This window comes from Leucoraja erinacea, chromosome 9 (genome assembly GCF_028641065.1).
Source record: "Leucoraja erinacea ecotype New England chromosome 9, Leri_hhj_1, whole genome shotgun sequence".
NCBI lineage: Eukaryota > Metazoa > Chordata > Chondrichthyes > Rajiformes > Rajidae > Leucoraja > Leucoraja erinaceus.
Genome location: NC_073385.1, coordinates 30,766,602 through 30,788,536, shown reverse-complemented (window position 1 = coordinate 30,788,536; position 21,935 = coordinate 30,766,602). Strand labels below are relative to the sequence as shown.

Below are 21,935 nucleotides of genomic sequence, written 5' to 3'. Positions count from 1 at the left end.
TGAACAGCAATTTTCAAGTCTTGCCAGAGATTCTCAATTGGATTTAGGTCTGGAGTTTGACTGGGCCATTCTAACACATGAATATGCTTTGATTAAACCATTCCATTGTAGCTCTGGCTGTATGTTTAGGGTTAGTTGTCCTGCTAGAAGGTGAACCTCCGCCCCAGTCTCAAGTCTTTTGCAGACTCTAACAGGTTTTCTTCCAAGATTGCCCTGTATTTGGCTCCATCCATCTTCCCATCAACTCTGACCAACTTCTCTGTCCCTGCTGAAGAAAAGCATCCCCACAGCATGATGCTGCCACCACCATGTTTCACAGTGGGGATGGTGTGTTCAGGGTGATGTGCAGTATTAGTTTTCCGCCACACATAGCGTTTTGCATTTAGGCCAAAAACTTCAATTTTGGTCTCATCTGACCAGAGCACATTCCTCCACATGTTTGCTGTGTCCCCCACATGGCTTGTGGCAAACTGCAAACAGGACTTCTTATGGCTTTTTTTCAACAATGGCTTTCTTCTTGCCACTCTTCCATAAAGGCCCGATTTGTGGAGTGCACGACTAATAGTTGTCCTGTGGACAGATTCTCCCACCTGAGCTGTGGATCTCTGCAGCTCCTCCAGAGTTACCATGGCTGCTTCTCTGATCAATGCTCTCCTTGCCCGGCCTCTCAGTTTAGGTGGACGGCCATGTCTTGGTAGTTTTGCAGTTGTGCCATACTCTTTCCATTTTCGGATGATGGATTGAACAGTGCTCTGTGAGATGTTCAAAGCTTGGGATATATTTTTATAACCTAATCCTGCTTTAAACTTCTCCACAACTTTATCCCTGACCTGTCTTGTTTGTTCCTTGGGCTTCATGATGCTGTTTGTTCACTAATGTTCTCTAACAAACCTCTGAGGCCTTCACAGAACAGCTGTATTTATACTGAGATTAGATTACACACAAGTGGACTATATTTACTAATTAGGTGACTTCTGAAGGCAATTGGTTGCACTGGATTTTATTTAGGGGTATCAGAGTAAAGGGGGCTGAATACTTTTGCAAGCCACACTTTTCCGTTTTTTATTTGTAAAAACATTTGAAAACCATGTATCATTTTCCTTCCACTTCACAATTATGCGCCGCTTTGTGTTGGTCTATCACATAAAATCCCAATAAAATACATTTACGTTTGTGGTTGTAACGTGACAAAATGTGGAAAAGTTCAAAGGGTATGAATACTTTTGCAAGCCACTGTAGATGTGGCTACGAGAGGAATGACAGGAAGGACAGGAAGGTGGGCAGAGGGGGTGGGGTAGCTCTGTTGATTAGGAATGAAATTCAGTCCTTGGTGAGGGGTGACATAGGATCAGAAGATGTAGAGCCATTTTGGATAGAGCTGAGAAATTGTGGGTAAAAATACCCTAATGAGAGTTAACCAGGATATAGGGTACAAGTTACATCAGGAGATAAAATGGGCATGTAAAAAAGGCAATGCTACAGTAGTCATGAGATATTTTAATATGCAGGTAGTCTGGGAAAAATCAGGTTGGTACTGGACTTCAAGAAAAATAATTTGTAGAGTGCCTTTGAGATGGATTCTTAGAGCAACTTGTAGTGGAGCCTACCAGGGAAAAGGCAATTTTGGATTTAGTGTTATGTAATGAACCAGATTTGATAAGGGAATTCAAGGTAAAGGAACCATTAGAAGGGAGCAACCACAATATGATAAGTTTCAATCTGAAATTTGAGAGGAATTCTGGATATGTCAGAATTGCAGTTATGCGAAGGGGACTACAGAGGCATGAGGGAGGAGCTGGCCAAAGTTGACTGGAAAGGGACCCTAGCAGAAATGATGGTGAAACAGCAAAGGCAGGAAATTCTGAGAATAATCCGGAAGATGCAGGATCTTTTCATTCCAAAGAAGAAGAAAGATTCTAGGGGGAGAAAGAAGGCGACTGTGGCTGACAAGGGAAGTCAAGGACAGTATAAAACTAAAAGAGAAGGCGTATAACATAGCAGAGATTAGTGGGAAGCCAGAGGATTGGGAAGCTTTTCAAGAACAACAGAGTTCTTAAAAAGACAATTCCGGGAGAAAAGATGAAATACAAAGGTAAGCTAGCCAATAATATAAAAGAGGATAGCAAGAGTTTCTTCAGTTATATAAAGAGCAAGAAAGAGGCAAGAGGCAAGAAAGTTGGACCGCTGGAGAATGATGCAGGAGAAGTGATAATGGGGAATAAAGAAATGACAGAGGAGTTTGCATCAGTCTTCACAGTGGAGGATACCAGCAATGTGCCTGAAATTCAAGTGTCAGGGGGTGAAAGTTAGTGGAGTAGCTATTACTAGGGAGAAGATGCTTGGGAAGCTGAAAGGGCTGAAGGTGGATAAGGCACCTCAGCCGGATGGACTGCACCCTAGGGATCTGAAAGAGGTGGCTTTAGAGATTGTGGATGCATTAATAGTGATATTTGAGGAATCACTAGAGTCAGGGGTAGTCCCAGATGAATGGAAAATTGCCCGTATTACCCCGCTGCACATAAAGGGAGCAAGGCAGAATAGTGGGAACTATAGGCCGGCTAGTCTGACTTTGGTGGTTGGTAAGATTTTAAAGTCCATTACAGAAACAATGAGGATACGGAGTACTTAGAAGTTCAAGATAAAACAGGCCAAAGTCAGCATGGCTTTGTAAAGGGAAGGTCTTGCTTGATAAATTTGCTGGAATTCTTTGTGGAAGTAAGTAGGACATAGGAGAGTCAGAAGATGTTGTTTACTTAGATTTTCAGAAAGCCTTTGATAAGGTGCCACACGTTAGGCTGCTTAGGAAGATGAGAGCCCATGGTATCAAAGGGCAGATACTAGCATGGATAGCAGGTTGACTACATGGCAGAAAAAGAGTAGTAATAAAGGGGGCTTTTTCTGGTTGGCTACCAGTGACTAGTGGAGTTCCGCAAGGGTCGGTGCTGGGGCCGCTACTCTTCACATTGTATATTAATGATTTGGACGAGGAAATTGAAGGCTTTGTAGCAAAGTTTGCGGATGATATGAAAATAGGTGGAGAGGCAGGTAGTGTGGAGTAAGCAAGGACTCCGCAGAATGACTTGGACAAATTGGGAGAGTGAGCAGAGAAGTGGCAGATGGAATATAGTGTAGCAAAGTGTGGAGTCATGCATTTTGGTAATTTTATAAATGGGGTGAGAATCCAGAAATCAGAGATGCAAAGGGACTCGGAAATGCTTGTGCCGGATTCCCCAAAAGTTAATCTGCATGTCGAATCGGTAGTAAAGAAAACAAACTCAATGCTAGCATTTATTTCAAGACGGCTTGTATACACAAACAGGGATGTAATGTTGAGGCTCTATAAGGTGCTGGTAAGGCCGCATTTGGAATATTGTGAGAAATTTTTGGCATCATATCTGAGGAAGGATGTTCTGGCTCTGGAGAGGGTCCAGAAGAGGTTTACAAGAATTATACGACGAAAATGAGTAAGTTAACCTATGATGAGCGTTTGTCGGCACTGGACCTGTACTCGCTGGAGTTTAGAAGTATGACAGGGGATTTCATTGAAACATACAGAATAGTGAAAGGCTTGGATAGAGTAGATTTGGAGAGGATGTTTCCACTAGTGGGAGAGTCTAGGACTAGAGGTCATAGCCTCAGCACTAAAGGATGTTGTTTTAGGTAAGAAATGAGGATAAATTTCTTTAGTCAGATGGTGGTGAATCTGTGAAATTCTTTGCCACAGAAGGCTGTGGAGGCCGTCAGTGGATATTTTTAAGGCAGAGATAGATAGATTTTTGATTTGTACAGGTGTCAGAGGTTATGGGGAGAAGGCAGGAGAATGGGGTTAGAAGGGAGAGATACAGTGCATTCAGAAAGTATTCAGTCCCCTTCACTTTTTCCACATTTTGTTACGTTACAGCCTTATTTTAAAATGGCAAATTCTTTTTTTTTATCATCAAACTACACACAATACCCCAGAATAAAGAAGTGAAAACAGGTTTTTAGAATTTTTTGCAGTAATTAAAAATAAATTACTGAAATATCACATTTACATAAGTATTCAGAGCTTTTGCTATGACACTCAAAATTGAGCTTTGGTTCATCCTGTTTCCATTGATTATCCTTGAGATGTTTCTACAACTTGATTGGAGTCCACCAGTGTTAAATTAAAATGATTGCTCATGATTTGGAAAGGCACAAACCTGTCTATATAGGGTCCCACAGTTGACAGTGCATGTCAGAGCAAAAACCAAGCCATGAAGACGAAGGAATTGTCCGTAGACCTCCGAGACAGGATTGTGGCGAGACACAGATCTGGGGAAGGATATAAAACAATGTCTGCAGCATTGCAGGTCCCGAAGAGCACAGTAGCCTACATCATTCTTAAATGGAAGAACTTTGGAACCACCAGGACTCTTCATAGAGCTGGCCGCCCGGCCAAACTGAGCAATCGGGGGAGAAGGGCCTTGGTCAGGGAGGTGACTAAGAACCCGATGGTCACCCTGACAGAACTCCAGAGTTCCTCTGTGGAGATGGGAGAACCTTCCAGAAGGACAACTATATCTGCAGCACTCCACAGGCCTTTATAGTAGAGTGGCCAGATGGAAGCCACTCCTCAGTAAAAGGCACATAACAGCCCGCTTGGAGTTTGCCAAAAGGCATGAGAAACAAGATTCTCTGGTCTGATGAAACCAAGATTGAACTCTTTGGCCTGAATGCCAAGCATCACGTCTGGAGGAAACCAGGCACCGTTCATCACCTGGCCAATACCATACCTACGGTGAAGCATGGTGGTGGCAGCATCATGCTGTGAGGGTGTTCTTCAGTGGCAGGAACTGGGAGTCTAGTCAGGATCGAGGGAAAGATGAACGGAGCAAAGTACAGAGAGATCCTTGGTGAAAACCTGCTCCAGAGCGTTCTGGACCTCAGACTGGGCAGAGGTTCACCTTCCGACAGGACAATGACCCTAAGCACACAGCCAAGACAACGCAGGAGTGGCTTTGTGACAAGTCTGTGAACGTACTTGAGTGGCCCAGCCACAGCCCGGATTTGAACCCGATCGAACATCTCTGGAGGGACCTAAAAATAGCTGTGCATTGACGCTCCCCATCCAACCTGACAGAGCTTGAGAGGATCTGCAGAGAAGAATGTGAGAAATGATCCAAATACAGGTGTGCCAAGCTTATAGCGTCATACCCAAGGAGACTGGAGGCTGTAATCGCGGCCAAAGGTGCCTCAACAAAGTAAAGGGTCTGAGTCCTTATGTAAATGTGATATTTCAGTTATTTCTTTTTAATTACTTTGCAAACATTTCTAAACACCTGTTTTTGCTTATTCTGTGTAGATTGATGATAATTTTTTTTAATCCATTTTAGAATAAGGCTGTAACTTAACAAAATGTGGAAAAAGTGAAGGGGTCTGAATACTTTCTGAATGCACTGTAGATCAGCCATGATTGAATGGCGGAGTAGACTTGATGGGCCGAATGGCCGAATTCTACTCCTATTCCTTATGCAGTGAAAATCTTTTGTTTGTGTACTATGCGGTTAAATCAGATCATGCACAAGTACAACAGGTAGAGCAAAGCGAAAAATACCAGAGTGCTAAATATAGTGTTACAGCTCCAGAGAAAAGGTCCAATGTCCACAATGAGGTAGGTTAGAGGATTGGAACGATACCCTGGCTAATGGGAGAACCCTTCAGTAATTTGATAAAAGAGGGGAAGTAACTGTTCCTGAGTTTGGTGGTACGTACTTTCAACCTTTTGATTTTTCAAAAGAGAGATTATACGAAAACGGATAAAGGCCATAAATAAATATATCTTGAGAAAACAAAACATTTACATTAGAGTTAAAGCTGTAAAGCTGACATTCCCATCAGAACTTCAAATTCTTTTTGTAGATCAATGTCCAATGGCAAGAAATATTTTGCTCATAAATTCCATAGAAGTGGCAACTGAGACTTACAATACAATACAAATTTATTATCATTTGAGCCCCAGTGAGACTCAAACGAAATGTTGTTTCCACAGCCATACAAACAAGGACACTGTCTTACAGACATACACATAATTAAATTCACACAAACATCCATCACAGTGAAGCCACTGTGATGGAAGGCAAGTCTTTTCTCTCCCCTGTTCTCCGTGTCTCTCCCGATGTCCAAGCCCCAGGCGGGCGATGATAAGTCCCACGGCCATTTTAGGCCGCGCGGGGCGATTTACGGCCCCGCTCCCGGTCTGAAAGTCCAAGGTTGGAACCCCCACGGGCGATGGTGAGTCCCACGGCCATGAAGCCGCGCCAGGTGATGTACTGTCCCGGTCCGGGTTGTTCCAACCCCGTGACACCGGCTGGAGAAGTCGCGTAGCGGGAGCTCCGGGAAGCGGTCTCTCTCTCCCCCCCCGGACCCGCGAGCTCCCGATGTCCCGGTCCACCGGACCTACGGCTGCGTTGCTGGAGCCTCCGAGCCCCAGGAGTCGAGTCGCAGCAGCGAGTCACCACCGCTCCCCACGCTCCGAGGCCGGCCACCCCCGACGATGGTGAGTCCGCAGATCCGCAGTCTCCGGGACTGGAGCCCCCGGGTCGTTCAGGTTGGAGGCTGCTCCACGGTGCTAGGCCCCAACGACAGCCGAGACCCGACAGGGAAAAAGTCGGGTCTCCCGGACAGGGCCAAAACAAAACTTAAAAACAGGCCCACATTTTGCTTGCATCGTTAACTGAGAAAAGATGTAATTCGCTTGAACATAAGATGCATTAGCAAAACTGTGAACATAAGCATTTGTTTTATTCTTTGTTTCAGAGACTTGAGCCCATCAATGGTTGTACAATGAATACATCGGAAAAGCAGCGAGCAGAAAATGGGCACAAACTGCAGGTGTAGTATTCCATGTTTGTAGATTAGTGATGGAAATCATTTTCTGCATAAAGAATTAATGAGCACTTAGCATGACAACAGTTAGTTCTCAGACTATGGTATGCTTTGGCTCTATTTCCACATTTGATATAGATTCTGGCATGTTTACTGGTATTTTGAGATTTTCATTTCATGGGATCAATGATGTTCGTGACAGACTAATTTCAGTTTGTGATGCATGGTATTCAAGGATTTCACTCATGTTTTTTGATGTATCTTAATTACATTCATTTATTTGAAACCAAAAATTCAATACCATTCATTGAAGACGAATATCTTCAATAACACATAATAACAACAAAGGGAGCTCGGCTGCAAGGAAAACCCGGAGAAAACATCGAGGGAAGCGGGGGGGGGGGGGGGGGGGGGGGGATTCGGAATAGGCTGAAAGCCCAAGCCTTTCGTCCCCCTCTGCCCAGCATTCTTCTGGCGAATGTCCAGTCCCTGGAAAACAAGCTTGATGACCTCAGGGCGAGGATCAGATTCCAGCGGGACATAAGGGACTGCAACATCCTCTGCCTGACTGAAACATGGCTGACCTCACTGATTCCGGATCAGGTAATCTGCCCAACCGAGTCCTTCACTGTCCACCTTGCTGACAGAACAGAAGCATCTGGGAAATCCAAGGGTGGAGGAGTCTGCTTCATGACCAATAACAACTGGTGCAACCCTGGAAATATCAAGATGCTTTCCCGTTCCTGCTCGCCGGACCTGGAGCACCTGACGATCTCATGCCGCCCATTCTACCTTCGCCGGGAGTTCGGGTCAGTGATTGTCACAGCCGTCTACATTCCACCACAGGCGGACACCGACGTGGCACTTTCGGCCCTACACGATGTGCTATGTCGACATCAAAACAAGTACCCGGATGCGGCTATGGTGGTGGCTGGAGATTTTAATAAATCAAATCTCAAGAAGGTCATGCCGAACTTCTACCAACACATCACGTGTGCCACCAGGGGGGAGAGAACTTTGGACCACTGCTACACACCGTTCAGGAAAGGCTACAAGGCCGTTTCACTCCCTCCCCTAGGAAAATCTGACCACGCTGCCATTTTCCTGTTGCCGGAGTATAAACAGAGGATAGTTCGGGAAGCGGTAGAGACGAGGGACGTAAAGCGGTGGTCCGACCAGTCAGAGGCCATGCTGCAAGATGCACTGAGTGATGACGACTGGAATATGTTCAAAGCAAGTTCCAGTGACATCAGTGAGTTCGCAGAAGCAGTCATTGACTTCATCGCAATAGTAACCGACAACATCGTCCCCACGGTAAGGGCAAGCACCTTTCCGAACCAAAAACCCTGGGTAGACAGGTTTATTCGTGTGGCCCTGAATGCTCGCACCGCTGCCTACAACTCGGGCCTGGCATCAGGAAACATGGACGTCTACAAGGCAGAGTCCTACCGACTGCGAAGGGCGGTGAAGGATGCAAAGAGAAGGTACAGGGACAAGATGGAGTTACAGATGGAGCAGCAGGACACCAGAAGCCTGTGGCAGGGGTTACGGATTGTAACCAACTACCGGAGCACCCCTTCCTCATCCGCATGTGCCGGCACCTCCCTAGCTGACGACCTGAACTCCTTTTACGCTCGTTTCGAGAGGGGCAACACCACTCCAGGTCTGCCGACTATCGACAATACCGCCAGCGGGCTGACTACCGAAGCTGAAGGGAGGAATGTGCACACATTCTCGCTGTCCGAGCATGACGTGAGGAGGGCTCTGACACGGGTGAACACGAGAAAAGCTGCAGGCCCCGATGGCATCTCGGGGCGAGTACTCAAGTCCTGTGCTACGCAGCTAGCTCCAGTGCTCACTACATTATGACTACCGTCCGGTGGCCCTTACCTCGGTAGTCATGAAATGCTTTGACAGGCTGGTGAAGAATCACATCTGCGCGTTCCTCCCTCGGAACATGGACCCGTTGCAGTTCGCATATCATCCGAACAGGTCCATGGACGATGCGGTCTCCCAGGTCTTGCACACCGCTCTCTCCCATCTGGACAGCCAGAAGGGGGGCTACGTGAGGATGCTGTTCATAGACCTTCAGCCTTCAACACGATAGTTCAGCCTTCAACACGATAGTCCCCACCAGACTGGCCAGGAAGCTAATGGAATTGGGGCTCAACACCTCCCTGTGTGCCTGGGTCCTGGACTTTCTCACCGCCAGGCCCCAGGTAGTCAAGATGGGAGGGAATACATCGAAGTCCCTCACCCTGAGCACAGGATCGCCCCAGGGTTGCGTCCTCAGCCCCCTATTGTACTCCCTGTACACACATGACTGTGTGGCTAGGTTCAGCTCCAACTCAATAATTAAGTTTGCTGATGACACTGTGGTGGTATGCCTGATCTCAGACAACGACGAGAAGGCCTACCGGGAGGAGGTGGCTGATCTAGCACTCTGGTGCCAGGATAACAGCCTCCTCTTGAACATCAAAAAAACGAAGGAGCTGATCATGGACTTTAGGAGGGCACATCATCCGAGGACGTACACTCCATTGAGGATAAATGGGGATCCTGTGGATAGGGTGAACTGTTTTAAATGTCTGGGAGTCCACATCTCCGAGGATATGACATGGGCATCACACGCCTCAGCACTCGTGAGTAAGGCAAGGCAGCGCCTTTACCACCTCCGGCAATTGAGGAAATTAAGAGTGTCTCCGAGGATCCTCCAGTGCTTCTACGCAGCGGCGGTGGAAAGCATCTTGTCCGGGAACATTACCATCTGGTTTGGGAATTGCTCTGCCAAGGACAAGAAGGCTCTGCAGAGAGTAGTGCGTTCGGCCGAACGTACTATGGGAACTTCACTCGCCCCCCTGCAGGAACTATACAACAGGAGGTGCAACTCCAGAGCAAATAAAATCATGGGAGACCCCTTCCACCCCTGCAACGGACTGTTCCAGCTGCTACGGTCAGGCAAACGCCTCCGTTGCCATGCGGTGAGAACGGAGAGGTTGAGAAGGAGTTTCTTCCCAGAGGCAATTCGGACTGTAAACGCCAATCTCACCAGGGACTAACTCTACTGAACGTTTTTCCTTCCATTATTTATTATGTAAAAGAATATGTGTGTTATGATTGTGTTTATAATTTGTTTGGTTGTTTTGTTGTTTGTCTTTTGCACAAAAGTCCGCGAGCATTGCCACTTTCATTTCACTGCACATCTCGTATGTGTATGTGACAAATAAACTTCACTTGACTTGACATAAATGATCTTCGTGGAGATTGAAATAATTGTATATTAATTATCAATTCTCAAACATTAGTGGAAATATTACAATTTTACAACCAAGAAGACAACCTATTTAAGTTTGATATTTATTCCCACCCAGAGCTAAATACGAGTTGGGAAAGAAGTTTATCTGTAAGAAACAGAGTAATGTGCAGTCTCATCATAGTCATACAGCATGGGAACAAGCCCTTCGGCTCATGCCGACCAAGATGCAAATCAAGCTATCTGCACTAGTCCCACCGTGTTTGCGTTTGGCCCATATCCTTTTAAGCCTTTCCTATCCATGTACCTGTCAATCAGAACAAACAGTAAACACAGTTAGCATAGAACAGTACAGCATTGGAACAGTCCCTTTGGCCCACAAAGTCTGCACCGAACATGATGCCAGTTTAAACTAATCTCCTCTGATCTATATTCCTCCCTTCCCTGCATATCCAATTGCCTATCTAATTTGAGATCATAGGTCCTAGATGCAATGCATATGACATAATAGAATTCACATGCAGGAATAAGCTTGCTTACACTGATAAATGTATAAATCATAGCTAATGAAAAGGGCAATTATATTCAACGAGTGAGAAGGCAATACAAGGAACTTCAGAACCTAGTTTACAAAGAAAAATACAAAGTGCTGTAGTAACTCAGCATGTCAGGCTGCATCAGTGGAGAACATGGATAGGTGAAGACATCTCTGAAGTCTGAAGAAGGGACCTGACCCAAAATGTCACCTATCCATGTTCTTCAGAGATGCTGCCTGACTTGCTGAGTTACTCCAGCAATTTGTGTCTTTCAATGAGAAGGGGAATCAGTGTGGACTAGACTGTTGGATAACAACATTTGGATTTGAGAATAAATTCCTTCATTGGTCGGGATATTGAATGTAAGACCCAGGAAGTAATCTGACAGCTTTCTAGGACTTTGGCTCGGCCACATTTCTAGTATTGTGTGCAGGTCTGGCCATCCCAAATACAGGAAGGATGTGGAGGCTTTGGAGAGGGTGTAGTAGAGTTTTATAAGAATGCTGCCTGGATTAGGAAGCATTAGTTACAAGGTAAGGTTGGATTGTTTTCTCGGGAATGTTGGAGGCTGAGAGGAGACTTCATAGTAGATTATAAAATGATGGGAGGCACAGATAGGGTAGATGGTCAGAACGTTTTTCCTTGGGTAGAAATGTCAAAGACTAGAGCGCATAGCTTTGACGTGAGGGGGGCAAAATTGTAAGGAAATATATGGGGCAAATTATTTACTACACCAAGAGTGATGGATGCCTGGAACACACTACCAGCGGTGGTGGTGGACGCAGATATAATAGTAGCATTTAATGGGCTTATAGATAGGCACATGTATATTCAGGGAATAGATGGATATGGATCATGTGCAGGCCGAGGAGATTAATTCAACTTGGCATCATATTGTGGGCTGAAGGGCCTGTTACTGTACTATTCTATGTTGCTCCAATGAGAGAACGTGTGAATCTCTGCAGATGGACAAATTAATATGAACTAATGACTAATGCTATTCTGCATTAGTAATTAGCATCTGTGAGCAATGTACTGACATTCCCAATTTTGAAAGAAACAGTTACAGATATGGAGATTATAAAACAGAGAATCTCTTAATCTGATACGTTTTATAATATTGCTCAGTGGAATTACATACGTTTTCAGAAATTACGCATAATTTCCTGATTCGGTGTTCTCTCAACTACATTGTGAAATATGAATACATTCTCCACTTCCTCTTGGTTCTTTTAAAAGGCACAAGAAATACAAGCCGGAATTACAAAGCAATTCTCCAGGAGACGACAACAAATCGAGAAAATGCAATATGAAAAGATAAGGCAGCAAGAGGTCAGTTACTCTTCATTGTCAAGCAGCTGTAGTTAATAGTTTTGTACTGTTTCTCTGAAATCTATACCCCAAGAAGAGGGCTTTTGGCATGCTGGCCTTCATCAGTCAGAGCATTGAGAACAGAAGTCGAGATGTTATAAATGCTAAGATGAAAAAATATATAACATTTTGATGCGAGTTGTGAGGGAAGGTTGGGTAGGCTTGGACTTTATTCATTGACATGTAGAAGGCTGAGTGTTGATCTTATAGAGGTGTATAAAATCATGAGAGACAATGATAGGATGAATGCACAGTCTTTTCCCCTGGGTTAGGGAATCAAAACTAGGGGCATAGGTTTAAGGCGAGGGGAGAAAGATTTAATAGGTAACTGAGGGGCAACCTTTTCACACCGAGGATGTTAAGTATATGAAAACCAGAGCACCCGGATGACTCATGCAGTCACAGGGAGAACGTGCAAACTCCATGCTGACAGCATCCTATGTCAGATTCGAAACTTTGAGTCTCTGGCACTGTGAAGCTGAGCTATTATAGCTGTGCCACTGTGCTGCCCCTTTACAGTATGTCTTATCAGCTCCTTTATGCCGTGTATGTGAGGTTGCCGATAAATGTGAGGTTATCCATATTGGTGGCAAAAACGGGAAAGCAGACTATTATCTAAATGGTGGCCGATTGGGAAAGGGGGAGATGCAGCGAGACCTGGGTGTCATGGTACACCAGTCATTGAAGGTAGGCATGCAGGTGCAGCAGGCAGTAAAGAAAGCGAAATGGTATGTTAGCTTTCATTGCAAAAGGATTTGAGTATAGGAGCAGGGAGGTTCTACTGCAGTTGTACAGGGTCTTGGTGAGACCACACCTGGAGTATTGCGTACAGTTTTGGTCTCCAAATCTGAGGAAGGACATTATTGCCATAGAGGGAGTGCAGAGACGGTTCACCAGACTGATTCCTGGGATGTCAGGACTGTCTTATGAAGAAAGACTGGATAGACTTGGTTTATACTCTCTAGAATTTAGGAGATTGAGAGGGGATCTTATAGAAACTTACAAAATTGAAGGGTTGGACAGGCTAGATGCAGGAAGATTATTCCCGATGTTAGGGAAGTCCAGGACAAGGGGTCACACCTTAAGGATAAGGGGGAAATCCTTTAAAACCGAGATGAGAAGAACTTTTTTCACACAGAGAGTGGTGAATCTCTGGAACTCTCTGCCACAGAGGGTAGTTGAGGCCAGTTCATTGGCTATATTTAAGAGGGAGTTAGATGTGGCCCTTGTGGCTAAGGGGATTAGGGGGTATGGAGAGAAGGCAGGTATGGGATACTGAGTTGGATGATCAGCCATGATCATATTGAATGGCGGTGCAGGCTCGAAGGGCCGAATGGCCTACTCCTGCACCTAATTTCTATGTTTCTATGTTTCTATGCCTTAGTTTATCCCTTAGCTACCGTGGAAAGGCTCTGGGGAGCAGAAATCCAGTTGCTCATTACAGATTAACAAGCCATTGACCTGTTCTTGTAGCCACAGCAATTATTTCAATGGCCCATGTAAATTGCTGATGAATGATGACTATCGGATTAATGATAGTGAAGTATTCCGCAATGATTAATTGTTAAAAGTAAGCTGGTTAGACTCTGTTGCTGGAGCTAATCATTGCCTGGCAATGTTTATCCTGAATACTACAAGCTGCTTATCACCCTTATCTAAGCATTGTCCAAACCTTACTGCGTGAAGTTATGGATTGCTTTATTTTCTGAGTAGGGATCAGATTAAGACTTCTCTCATGAAATATTTTGGGGAATTGTTCCTTGACTTTGTGACATTGCTTGCACTGTCCACTGTCCTCATGCTTCATCATCTCCCAGTCTTGAGCTCCTAGCAAAATCTGAGTTGGCATAATTGAGGAAGGGTCCTGACCCAAAACGCCATGTCCATTCCCTTCACAGGTGCTGCCTGACTTGCTGAGTTACTCCAATATTTTGTGCTTTACACTAGATTCCAGCATTCCCAGTGTGCCCAATCATCAAGTTTTGGAGATAATAAATTGTGACATTGCCCTGCACTATTAAGCAGGTGCTTCTGGAATATGCAGTGGAAATTCCATAGGGGCTTTGTTTTTGCAGGTGACAGCACGGCTACCAATTTTGCACATTCTTGTATCTCTTTTTACCAACTTGAACAGTCAGATATTCAGCAGATTGTCTCATTTTCTAGGAACCAGGTTTGGTCTGGTGCAGACTCTCAGACATCTACTGCAGCAGATTGTTAGATTATAGTACCATGGCTGTTAATTAGGTATTAGTGGAGGGGGGGGGGGGGTCACATTATTTTTTAGGCATGAATATTTTGTCTCTGCCTTGCTGCGTTTAATGATTGATTGATTTGTTCTAAATTTCTAAATATAATTACAACGTTGTCCAATTATCAGTTGACAACCCCACCTTTCATCTAATTATAGCAGGTCATCAATGGGGCTGATGGAAATGGTTGGGTGTAGGAAGCTGCTTAGAGGAATTGACCTATAAGAACAGGAACCATGTTCCTCTGTGTAAGATATTACTCCAACCAGTGGCGTATTCACAACTTGATGCACATTAACTGTTTTACCAGTGCTACTGGTGTATGGTACACTTGCCTTAATTGGTCGGGGTATTGGTTATAAGTGTCAGGAAGTCATGTCACGGCTTTATATAACTCTAGGTAAGCCGCATTTGTATTGTGTGCAGTTCTGGACACCCCAGTACTGTCCTCGTCTTCGCCTTGATATAATTAGCTCATTGTGAGAATATATTGGCTTGTCTAATATTACTTATTTAACATGTATGTAGTCAGGAATTGCAGATTGTCAGATTGGTGCTTCATTTCACCAGTTGGCAACTCATTCTTGAAACGTCATCCATTCCTTCTCTCCAGAGATGCTGCCTGTCCCACTGAGTTACTCCAGATTGTAATCAATGATGAAGACTGCCAAGGGTACTCCCTCTTCTCTGTACCATATCCCCTCATGGTTCTATCTGCCCAGTAGGAGAGATGTGCACAAGGATTGCAATGGAGAAGTTGACAGTGTGTTGTTTGTGTGTGTGATTCCGTGAGTATGACTGTATCAGGTTGTTGCTTGACTGTGTTGTGAGAAAGCTCTCCAAAAATGACCTCCAGGCCCCAAATAGTTATGATGAGGAATTTGCAGGTTAATAGTGCTGGGGAAAACATTGCCGGGTTGAGATTTGGTACTTGGGTCAATGCCTGGAAATCCACCCCTTTCTGTTGCCAGCTCTTTGTTTATATATAAACTAGAACCCATATTATCTCCTTCCTAGTTTCTTGAAGTATGTGCATATACCATCTGGACTAGATCTTGTTTTTATTTTAGAATCAACTATTTTGCCCAGAATTCCTAAGAAAGAAATAATGTAAAGAGCAAGAAAGAACTAGAATGGTAATACATCTGATAAGATCTTACACAAAAACAAAGTGCTGGAAGAACTCGGCAATGGTGTCACTTTGCTTAGAGACCATAATTCCTGCCTCTGCAGTTTCTGGCGTCACTTTGTTTATAGGGTCAGATGCACAGAAACAGGTCCATGCTGACCAAGATGCCCCATCTACACTAGTCTCACCTATGAGTGTTTAGCCCATATACCTCTAAACATTTCCTATTCATGTAACTGTCCAAATGTCTTAAATGTTGTAATAATTTCTGCCTCGACTACCTTCTCTGGCAGCTCATTCCATATACCCACCACCCTCTGTGTGAAAAGGTTGCCCATCAGATCCCAATTAAATCTTTCCCCTCTCATCTTAAATCTATATTTTCAGGTTCTTGATTCCTCTACTCTGGGTAGAAACTAGAGTATCCTCCTCATGATTTTATACATCTCTATAAGATTACCTCTCATCCTCCTGCACTCCAAGGACTACAGTCCAAGTCTGCCCAACCTCTCCCTGTAGCCCAGGCCCTCGAGTTCTGGCAACATCTTCGTAAATCTTCTCTGAACTCTTTACAGCTTAACAACAACTTTCCTATAGCGGGGTGACCAAAACTGAACATAATACTCCAACTGTGGCCTCACCAGTACTTTGTACAGCTCTAACATAATGTTTAATGATCAGGATTCCGGTGTCTGCAGTCTCTGATGTCTACAACAATCTTATGTTGGTTTTGTTTCTGGGAGGATAATTATAACTCTACATTAATGTTGAATCATAGAAACATAGAAAATAGGTGCAGGAGTAGGCCATTTGGCCATTCAATGTGATCATGGCTGATCATCCACAATCAGTACCACGTCCCTGCCTTCTCCCCATATCCTTTGATTCCGCCAACCCTAAGGGCAAAATCTAACTCCTGCCAACCAACCCCTGCCAATCGATATATAACACTGAAGCATAATTTTAGAGCTTTAAATAATTTTGTCATATTCCTGTATGTATCTTGGTTTGTATTCATTTGACAGGCCAGAAATCTATTGTTTTTTCATAATTGAGTTGTCATTGGTCATGGCTTTATTCATTTTCTTTAAACAGATAATTCATCTACAAGAGCAAGCAGAACTGGTGTTAAATCATCATAAGGAAATCCAAAATAATAAACAGAATATAAAGTATTCCAGAGCCAAAAAATCAAGGGATAAAGGTCAAAATAATGACCATCAAGCAGATCAGTACTATATTGCGATTGAATCTAATGACATTTTCAATGAAGATTATGGCAAGTAACATATTCCTTGGATAGAATACAAAGACACTAATAAATTGGTATTGGTTTATTATTATCATATACTGAAATCTATGAAATGCTTCTGTTTGCCTGCTATCTAGTCAAATCAAATCATACTATACAAATGCATAATCAAGCCATTCACTGATACAAGAGAAGGGCAAATAGAGAAATACCAGAGTGCAGAATATGGGTTTACAGTATTACCTGTATAGTGTTTCAGATGCAGGGAAATGTAATTGTTACCTGTATGGAAGCTTGTTCATAGTGGAGAGGCTATAGGATCTTAACACCACCCACCTATGTGTTTTAAGTTGTATTTGGTGTTCATTTTTCAACATTTCCTATTGTGAAATTGAGGAGCACGAGTCATTTTAAAGAAAATGTACATACGTAGAAATGATTCATTTTGCTTGAATACTTTCAATATTTCTTCAAAGTGGTACCGGAACTCAGGAGGTCAGGCAGCATCTGTGGAGGAAATGGAAAGGCAACATTTCAGATTGGGATCCTTCCCTTGCTCTTCTAGATAATAAATAATAAAATTGGCAATAGTGTGAGGGGAAAAAAAAGATTATTATTTGGTTTTCTTTCCTCAAACTTACCAAATAACCTTTTGCACAATACAACTACTGTATTTCCCCTGGTATCAGATAGATGATCATGCAATATATTAGCAAAATGTAATGACAAACATTGGACTAAGTTCATTAGGTAAATGTATTTTGTGGGGTAAGTGTTACAAAACCAAAATTCATGAAAATAACTGAATAGGAGCCAGAAGAGAGAAACTACTGTACATAAGACCAGTTGTCCCACAGGACATATTAATGGCAGTTCAAGATTCCAGCACCTGCACTTTCTTGTATGTTAATGTTCGTTCTTCAAATTGAGCTATCTGTGTAATCCTGTTTCTTATATCTTTCGATATCTTAATTTTCAATGTTATCCAATTCTGTTTCAATTTATGAATCATTTGCAGAGGTAAAGTATTGTCATAGGAAATACATTATCCTAATTTTTTTTAATAAATCATTAATATTTGATCTTTCTGTCAAGAAAAAAAAACCATAATGCAGAATATAGAGGTACATCTTTATATCATTATAGTCCCAGAGAAAAAATCTTGAGTCTGCAAAGAGGTAGGTTGGGATTATATCCTAGTTTATGGGAGGAGCATTAAATTGTCTAATAACAGAGGGGAAGAAGCCATTTCTGAGTCTGGTTGTAAGTGCTTTCAAGCTTTTGTATGTTCTGCTTGAAAAGAGAATGGAGAAGAGGAGAATGACGAGAGTGAGAAAGGTCCATGATTATATTGACTGCTTTGAAGTGCAGATGGGATCAAAGGTGGGGAGTCTGATCTATGTCATTCATAAATTCATAAACTGTAAGAGCAGAATTACGCTATTCAGCCCATAGAGACTACTCCCCTATTCAATCATAATTAATCACTTTCCCTCTCAACCTCATTCTGTCTTCTTCCCGTAATCTATGAGGTCCTTACTAATCAGGAATGGTGTACTGGGCTACATCCATAACACTGTATTTTCTTGTGGTCTTTGGCAGAGCTGTTCCCAAGCCAAACTGTTATGCATTCTGATAGGATGCTTACTACGGTGCATCTGTAGATGGTGGTAAGAGTCGTTAGAGACCTGCTGAACTTCCTTAGTCTTTCTGAGTAAGACGAGGTGATGGTGTGCAATAATTATGGGTCATACAGCTCATGCAGCTCTGATTGGCTAAACTTTCACTTTGTTGCTACAGGCACTGGTACAATTCTCCAGCACAATGCAATTGAATATGGAATCTATGGTTTTAAAGATTAAAAAACACACTTTATGTACCTTCAACAAAATAACAAACTATTTGGGTAATTATTTCATTTTAGGTAATACTTGGAAAGACTTGACTTCACCTGTGCTCTCCATAAATAATAATTTCCGCAATGGTAACCACTTTAGGACACCTAACAAACTTGGGAGGCGCCAGACGCAGTGGGACATTCTCTACCACAACTTCAATGATGAGACCTTGGACTGCAGGATGGATATCGGTCAATCTCGCAACAGACTGATAAGAACTAAGACTGAACGAATCCCCATCTTTGATGAATTCTTTGATCATGAATTGTAGCCATTCGGGTTGAGGTGAACCACTGAAAAACTGAAGTTGCGGAAACACTTGTTAAGTTCATGTATAAACAAACTTGAGAACTGTATATACTCAACACAAGTCCAGTTCTAAATAATGAAAATTACTTTCTTATTTTTCAGTTCCTTCATGGACTCTTTTCCATTTGAAGAGGCTTCTACTAACATTATTTTTTCTTCCAAACCGTTCTCCCTAACACTGTTGCAGATTCGTTCACTATCTTTACCCAATCTGTAAAATTTGGTCCTACTTCACACCCATAGTAAACAGAATCATATATGACATTATAATGGTCCTACTTTACACCCATAGTAAGCAGAATAGTCAATTACATTACACTGCACCTTATGGTGCATGTGACAAATACATTTGAACTTGAACTGAGTTTGGCCTAATTCGTATTTAATATAGTTCTAACGATTTTCCTGCTGTTTAAATCTTTGCTTTAAAAACATAGAAAATAGATACAGAAGGAGGCCTTTTAGTCCTTCAAGCCTGCACCGGCATTCATTATGATCATGGCTGATCATCCACAATCAGTAACCCGTGCCTGCCTTCTCCCCATATCCCTTGATTCCGCTAGCCCCTAGAGCTCTATCTAACTCTCTTTTAAATTCATCCAGTGAATTGGCCTATACTTCCTTCTGTGGCAGAGAATTCCACAGATTCACAACTCTCTGGGTGAAAATGTTTTTTTTCATCTCACTTTTAAATGGCCTCCCCTTTATTGTTAGAGTGTGGCCCCTGGTTCATTGGGAACATTTTTTCCTGCATCTACCATGTCCAGTCCTTTTAAATTTTATACGTTTTTATAAGATACCCTCTCATCCTTCTAAATTCCAGTGGATATAAGCCCAGTCTTTTCAATCTTTCCTCATGACCATTCCGCCATCCCGTGGATTAACCCCGTGAACCTACGCTGCACTGCCTCAATAGCAAGGATGTCCTTCCTCAAATTAGGAGACTAAAACTGCACACAATACTCCAGATGTGGTCTCACCAGGGCCCTGTACAACTACAGAAGGACCTCTTTACTCCTATACTCAAATCCTCTCGTTATGAAGGCCAAAATGCCATTAGCTTTCTTTAATTATTGTCATAGAGCTGTACAGCATGGAAACAGGCCCTTCGGCCCACCTTGTCGATGCTGATTAGTTTGTATATTGGGCAAGTTGCATTTGCCTGCAATTGGGCCTTATCCCTCTAAACCTTTCCAATCCATAAATCTGTCCAAATGTCTTTTAAAAGTCATAATTGTATCTGCTTCCTCTGACCTTATTTCAGATACGTTCTACTGTGAGTGGGAAATGATGCATGCGAACCTTGATAAATACCTGACTAATAAGTATCCTGTTTGCCTTCTTGACATTTGCTCTGCCACATTAGGAGAATGCCACAATAGTCAAAATCAGACTATTCCTTCACACTTCCTGGTGTTCTAACTTTTATCATGTTTGGGACAAAGACCCATCATTTATTTATTTGTCTCTGTACTCCTCAATTTGAGATTTGTAAAAGAAAATTACATGTGGTTAAAGTGCACATCGTCAGATTTTAATAAAGACCATTTTTATACATTTTGGTTTCACCATGTAAAAATTATAGCAATGTTTATACATAGTCTCCACATTTCAAAGCATCATAATGTTTGGGACACAGCAATGTCATGTAAATGAAAGTAGTCATTAGATTAGATTAGATTAGATTTGTAACACATCCTTTTCATACAATGACTGCTTGAAGTCTGCGATTCATGGACATTACCAGTTGCTGGGTGCCTTCTCTGGTGATGCTCTGCCAGGCCTGCATTGCAACCATTTTTACCTTATGCTTGTTTTGTGGGCTAATCCCCTTCAGTTTTCTCGTCAGCATATAAAAGACATGCTCCATTGGGTTCAGATCGGGTGATTGACTTGGCCACTCAAGAATTGACCATTTTGTAGCTTTGAAAAACTCCTTTGTTGCATTATCAGTATGTTTACGATCATTGTCTTGCTGTAGAATGAACTGCCGGCCAATGAGTTTTGAGGCATTTGTTTGAACTTAAGCAGATAGGATGTGTCTATACACTTCAGAATTCATTATGCTACCATCAGCGGTTGTGTCATCAATGATGATAAGTGAGCCAGTACCTTCAGCAGTCATACATGCCCAGGCCATTCTCACTCACCATTCTGTCTAAAAATCTCTGCTCTTAAAGCTATGCCCTCTGGTCTTTGACATTTCCTCCCTGAGAAATAGGATCTGACTGTCTACCCTATATATGCCTCACATAATCATATCATGTGAGATGAGGAGAATTAGGCCATTCGGCCCATCAAGTCTTCACCGCCATTCAATCATGGCTGACCTATCTCCCCCTCCTAACCCCATTCTCCTGCCTTCTCCCCATAACCTCTGACACCCGTATTAATCAAGAGTATTCAGTGCCCTCTATAATGTTTGGGACAAAGACCCATCATTTATTTATTTGCCTCGGTACTCCACAATTTGAGATTTGTAATATTAAAAAAAAATCACATGTGGTTATTTGTACATTGTCAAATTTTATTAAAGGCCATTTTTATACATTTTGGTTTCACCATGTAGAAATTACAGTTGTGTTTATACATAGTCCCCCCATTATTTTGTGACCACTTTATCTTCCCAAACAGGAACAGAAATATATTATTTTGTTCAAATTACAAAGTGCTGGAGGAACTCAATGGGTCATGCAGCATCTGGGCAGTGAATGGACAGGTGACATTGTGGGTCAGGACCCAAAACATTGCCGGCCAATTTCCTCCACAGATACTGCAATGCCCGCTGAGTTCCTCCAGCACTGTTTTGCTAAAGGTTCTAGCATCTGCAGTTTATTGTGCTTCTGGAATATTCTCTTGTTAGGAATGTTAATTAAATTATTCATTGCTTTGATACAAATTCATGAAAGTAATTTGTCCTGATGGTTCAAAAGAATCAGAACCAACTTTTGTTAAGAAAAGGGAAATCCGGTAATTCAATTAAACATATTTCGATTAAATAGATTTCTTTGCAAGATGCAAGTTGTCTGATGAAAGTTGGAAAGATGATTGTGTTTAATTATGACAATTGAAATCCAATCATTCAA

General features: G+C 42.7%; 1 protein-coding gene across 2 annotated transcripts in view; it reads left to right on the top strand.

Annotated features, from left to right (window-relative positions):
* Positions 1-21,505, top strand: part of LOC129700198 (uncharacterized protein CCDC198-like) — a 29,380-nt gene extending 7,875 nt beyond the window's left edge. The window contains exons 3-6 of one of the 2 annotated variants that reach the window (XM_055640476.1): positions 6,781-6,855; positions 11,878-11,970; positions 16,486-16,673; positions 18,640-21,505. In XM_055640476.1, the coding sequence (XP_055496451.1) occupies positions 6,781-6,855; positions 11,878-11,970; positions 16,486-16,673; positions 18,640-18,811 (528 nt within the window). In that variant the 3' untranslated portion in view covers positions 18,812-21,505. The remainder of the gene's footprint in view (positions 1-6,780; positions 6,856-11,877; positions 11,971-16,485; positions 16,674-18,639) is intronic. The other variant, XM_055640475.1, reaches the window with a different exon arrangement.
* Positions 21,506-21,935: the final 430 nt, after the last annotated feature.